Source organism: Enhydra lutris, unplaced genomic scaffold, assembly GCF_002288905.1.
Source record: "Enhydra lutris kenyoni isolate GAN:26980312 unplaced genomic scaffold, ASM228890v2 scaffoldscaffold9, whole genome shotgun sequence".
In the NCBI taxonomy this organism is placed as follows: domain Eukaryota; kingdom Metazoa; phylum Chordata; class Mammalia; order Carnivora; family Mustelidae; genus Enhydra; species Enhydra lutris.
This window is the reverse complement of record NW_019154093.1, coordinates 79,264,586-79,270,344: the sequence shown is the minus strand read 5'-3', so window position 1 is coordinate 79,270,344 and position 5,759 is coordinate 79,264,586. Positions and strand designations below refer to the sequence as shown.

Below are 5,759 nucleotides of genomic sequence, written 5' to 3'. Positions count from 1 at the left end.
TTGCTATTCTATAAGATAAACTTTCACAGACAGTGAGTCTCATAACATAACTAAAGTGAGTAGGGCAGGATCATTATCCTCACTTTTATAGGAGAGGAAACTGGTACCACTGAAACCATGGGAGTGTTTCAGTAGAAGTGTTTCTGTGTCACAAACATCCTGGCTGCCTCTGTACACAGGGAGTCATTCACGATAAACCTACGAGTCCTTACAATGTGTCAAACTCAGACATCCGTGCTGAGGCTGTGAGCGCTGGACCTGCCCTGAAAGCGTCACAGCCTAGTGGGAAACACAGGTATGGAAAGAGAGAATCACTGTATACAATATGTAATCTCTAAGGGGGATAGGAAAAAAAGTGTTTATGAAGCACAGAAGGAGGGACCATCTGTGCCGGGGAGGTCTTAGAAAAGGCAAAGGTGGCAACGGGGAGGGGGGGAGGCTTTCCTGGAAGACAGAATGCATGTGTGTGAGTGTGAATCCGTGTCTGTGACCATGACCGTGTGTCCAGCCATGGCTAGGTATGGATCTGAGTGTGTACCTGTTTACAAGGGCTTGCTCACAGATTAATGTATGTACAAGCAGTTCTGTCAGTGTGGAATCATTGAGCCTGAATATAAAGAAGAATGTGTCTGGATCCACACATACCTTGGCAGAATCTGACCTGCCCTGCTACCTTCCCTCTTTTCCTTCTTTCCCCAACAACGGGTACCTGGTACCACTGGTAACCAGAGATACCAGTGGCTTCCCACTGCAGTAATTGTCTCAGGAGCTATGGTGATTAGACTCACTGGGTTTCTCATTCTGTCAATCTGAATGTGCAGCAGTCTAATAGAGCCAGCTAGCTTATGTGAGTAGGGGTGGGGTGGAAAGTACAGTTATCCGTGGATGCACATCTGTGTACACTTCTGGCTATGTTGAATGCTCAGCGTTGCTGCTCTTAGCCAGACTGGGGAAATCTCCTTTTTCCCTTCATCTTCACCACCTTGGGGAGTTCACCCACTCACCTGTTTCCACTGCCACCTAAATGGGGCTGGCTTTTGCCACCACTTAAGTGTCCTGGGGATATCTAAAATGTACTTCTGTGCTAGGGTTGAGCAGAGGCAAGGCTGGAAAGTGTTGGTGCCCATTTTCCTTGGAGACACTTCCTACTCTTCTCCCACCCCCACCCCATTCCTGGCCAGGCATCTCCCATAAGCTGAAAAATGTGTGCAAAAGCAAACAGGACTGGTGGTAGCCATGAGGGTCACTCCCAGGGGTAGGCTGATCAATCCTCTCCCCTGATGATAAAACCTGTTTTTAGAGCAAAATTGAAAAAGAAGGAAAAATAAGGACTCCTCTCTCCACAAACGTTCCCCCAGGAGTTACTGAGGTGGGGAATAAGGCTACAATATTCTTTTATTTCTTTTAAGCTTACACAATCAAAAAAGCTAAAATGATTGCAAATAATACATAGTCAGTGGAGACTAACAGTATCTCCATAAAGTGGTAAAGTAATTGAACTAGATTTTCCCTTTTGTTAGAAGGCATATAAATTCAGGGCCATGGGGTCATGTAAGGCAAAGGCATAATGTACTGCGATACACTGGAGATTTGTGTGGGTTTACAGCTGGCCCAATGCACTGCCTCACAGCTAAATATTCGGATGGTAAAATAAGCCAAAATGAAGCACAATAATCAACACATGTAATTTTAACTTGAATGAATGAATGGGCAGAAAGAAAAACATACATATTTAGAAAAGTAGGATGGTCTCGTGGTACAGTGCTCTCTGAAATTACAATTCCTGGATTCTCTTCCCAGTTCCACCAATGACTTAATCTATTGAAAAGGGTTTTGTTGTTGTTGTTGTTGTTGTTTTTTAAATCATATATTGGAAAATTAATCCAGTGGCAGGATATATTTTAAAAATACAAATATGTTCAATCAAGTCTTGTTCAAGTGTCTTTTAAAATGTAAATGATCACAAAAATAAATGATCACTAATAAATGTTAGCTGTTGCATATCTGAATATATTTACTATACAGTATATATTTTCATGTGCTGGACACAAATATTTTCCTTAACATTAAGAGAAGATACTGTTTTTCTAGAATGTGAGGAGAATTTTTCCATAGTCAATATGTTGTTTATTTGCCCTTAAATACTGCATCAATAATCTGAAAAAGAGAAATAGTCTGATAATGGCTAGAGACTGTTTAGAGGCTAAGGTTTCTATCATGGACTGCTTTCAACTGTTATATTTTATGGCACAGATTCAGTGGGAATCTGATCTGCTAAAATATTTGGGCTGTGAAAACTCCCACACTGTGACAGATGTCAAGTCCAATTAAGTGACTCATGTCCAGGTTTCTGTCCAATAGGATTTCCCATTAAATATCAATTTAGGGAAAAAAAATTCCATCCCCCTTCTTAAGCCTTTATCTCTTCCACCATCTCCAGGCTGAATCAATTGGTACCAGGAGAGCCAAGAAGCCACACACGCATCTCTGCCTCTTTGCTCTGGCTCTCCCACCCTCTCCCGTCTTTCTCCGCTTCCCTGTCACTGTTACTCCGGGAGACGTTCACTTTCCACCAACCTTCTCCAAGAGTCTCCAAGCCAGACTATATATATTTTGCTGTAAGGTAAAGAAAGGAGGGGGTGGGGTGGGAGATGTAAGCAAGCCTGGAAAGACTTTGAAACTGCAAATAGGTGTCTGTTTATACAACCTACAAGTAAATGAGGAAAGAGGAAGAGGCAAGCTTAGCCCCGAGTTACAGTATTGTGTTCCTGGGAACTGGGGAGACGTCAGCTGAACAAAGCCTTATCTCAAAAAAAAAAAAAAAAAAAAAAAAATCACTTCTGAGGAAGATCGCATCTCTGCCTTGCACTTCCCAGTTTCTGCTCAACCGTATTAAGGGAAGGAAAGGAGTCCTACTGGAGCTGGGATCTTATCTTAACCATCTTTCTTATTGATTCTTCCGCTATTAGAAAGTGGAGGAATCAGCCCTTTGATGTGATTGTGTTTATCTCTGCATCTCTTTTGTTATTTATAGAGACCTAGAAGAGGAAAAAAGGCACAAGACTTTTCAACACCTCACTTAAAAAAAAAATCAACAACGAATTTCCCGAAATGTTTGAGAACAATTAAAAGGAAAAGGCGTTTTTGGTCTATCAACTAAGTGAACAGTCATTTATATCGTCCACATCCTGAGATATTATCTACCTTCGCTGTGGACACCAGCGAGATGACAGCTGCTTTTTCATATTCGAATGTAATAAATATTTGCTGCTTTTAATATATTTCGGAATTTCCCCCTCTATTCTTTGGAATTTGTAACTCTAAAAGATTGGAGAAAAGATTAACGAAAAGGCTTTCACAAGGTAAGTCTTCTTTTTTCCACCTTGGAACTAAGTTATTCATATTGCATTTACGGATGTATTTCAGCTCATTGTTAAATAAATAAAATGTACGCACGACACGCTATTTATGAATATTTTTAAAAGATATCTGAAGGAGAATTTAACATGCTTTGAGGGCAACCCAGGAACTTTTTAACCGAACTACAACTATGTTGTTGCTTATTGTGATTTTCCATTACTCGCCAATTTATTTATGCCCTTTCAAGCCGAATGTGCAAATGCAAGTTGTTCTACTTCATAAACGTATCTGTGAAAAGCCCGTAGGGAGTCACATGTAGTTCACTTGGAGCATTTGTTTTTATTTTGCCTTAGAGGACCTGCTTTCCTTGCAGCGCAATGAAAGCCAGCTTGTAGACAAATTCGCTCCTAGGCAAGTGCGGTGCTAGGAGCAGATCACACATCCCTGGCTTTTGTTTCTCTAGGAGCAAGCCCTCCTACTTGTCGCCGCCGCGGATTTCTCCCCCGGCGAGCGTCGCTCGGGCTGCACTCGCGGCCCCACGGCCTGGTCCTCCCCCGGCGCCTGCGGTCGGTGCGCGCGGCACCTCCGGGTGCGGGCCCCTACTACTGGCCCTTTTCTTCGAGGCCGAATCCCCCCAAGCCCCGCGGTTGTGCCCCCCCACGACCCCCGCCGCCAGAAGGCGCGCGGTCGGGGTCGAAGCTCCAGGCTTTCCGAGGAGCCCGGCGAGGCGGTCTTCCAGGAGGGCGTCGATACAGGAGAGCTGAGCACTAACCAGCTCGGTCTTGGCCAGGCCGCCGTGGCACCGCTGCGGGTTCTCGACTCCGGGCGCCTGAGCACTGGACTTTGCTCCCGGAGGGGACGCTCGAGGCGTCTCCTCCCGCCCCCTGTCTTCCCTTCCCTCCCAGCCTCCCCTCCCGCCCCGATCAGGCCGCCGGAAGGTGGTCTGTCGACCGCCGGGCGCCGTGTCTCCCCCCCCCCCCCCCCCGTCGCCGTTCCCCTAGGTCCCCGATGTGTGTGGCTGTCTGCGTGACAGATGGTGCTTCGGGGAGCCGCGAGGGCATAAGGGTCAATTTTTGTAGAAAGGAGCCTTCGCGTTTGTTCAGTCATTGCTTTGTTTTTTCGGAGAAGCCTCCGGCTCCGGACCGCCTTGTCTGCGGTCCGCACTCGGGACTGGGTGCATCTGCCGCGCGGGGCGCCCTCCGCAGCCGCGGCCGCCCCGCACGCCCCAAACTAGCGTGAGGGCCACAGGCGCCGCTGCCTCCGGCTGCTGGGTCTAAGGCCCTCGGGGCAGGAGCGCCGTCGGCGTCTCCCCACCCCACGTAAACCCAGAAGTGCTAGCCGTTCGCAATCATTCGTTTGTCTGGGAAGGGAAAGTGAGGCAGACGGCCTCGCGGAGTCGGTATTTGGCCGGAGGAGGCACGGAACGCGGTCGCAGCCTCCTGGGCCTGCCCTCTCCCCGGGGGACCAGGCCCACAGACCGCTCTCCGCCTCTCGCAGGCCGAGAAGTCAGGTCCGGGATGCGGCCGGGGCCCTGCCGGGACCTCGCTGGCCCCGGCCCCGGCCCCGTGGGGAGGCTCGGGGCTCCGGTCCCCGGGCCTGCCCCTCTCGGCTCGCTCCCTTCCCCGGGGGGCCAGTTCCGCGGAACGCGCCCGCCTAGGGTGGGGAGGGGACCCGGGATGCGCCTAGGGCCGACCTGGTAGGCCCTCGCCTGCTCTCTCTCGGATCCAAAGAAGACCCTGCTTCCTTTTATTGATTGATTTTCTGACTCCCCCCTCAGCCTCCAAAATGATGCTGAGTCCGGACCAGGCCGCCGACTCGGACCACCCCAGCTCGGCGCACTCGGACCCGGAATCTTTGGGCGGCGCGGACGCCAAGGTGCTGGGCAGCGTGTCGGACCTGGAGCCCGTAGAGGAGGCCGAGGGCGACGGCAAGGGCGGCAGCCGGGCCGCGCTCTACCCGCACCCGCAGCAGCTGAGCCGAGAGGAGAAGCGCCGCCGCCGGCGCGCCACCGCCAAGTACCGCTCGGCTCACGCCACCCGCGAGCGCATCCGCGTGGAGGCCTTCAACTTGGCCTTCGCCGAGCTCCGCAAACTGCTGCCCACGCTGCCCCCGGACAAGAAGCTCTCCAAGATCGAGATCCTGCGCCTGGCCATCTGCTACATCTCCTATCTCAACCACGTCCTGGACGTGTAGAGCCTGGGGCGCAGCGGGAGGCCGCCGGTCCGGAAGCTGGGGCAGCGCCACGGACCCGGGCGGCCGCCGTGGGCTGGCGGACGAGGCGGCGGCCCAGGCTGACGACCGCCGGGAGAGGCCTGGACGCGGGAGGAAGCTCGCCACGCGTTCGAGTTCTCTCGGGTCAGCAGGGAGACAAGGGGTTTCCAACTCGGGAAGGTGGGGTT

At 51.0% G+C, this 5,759-nt stretch overlaps 1 protein-coding gene across 1 annotated transcript; it reads left to right on the top strand.

Moving 5' to 3' along the window:
- The first annotated feature begins 5,145 nt into the window (after positions 1–5,145).
- Positions 5,146–5,553, top strand: LOC111143688 (nescient helix-loop-helix 2). The gene has a single exon (XM_022497515.1). It carries the CDS (start codon positions 5,146–5,148, stop codon positions 5,551–5,553), a length of 408 nt encoding a protein of 135 aa, XP_022353223.1.
- The last annotated feature ends 206 nt before the right edge of the window (positions 5,554–5,759 follow it).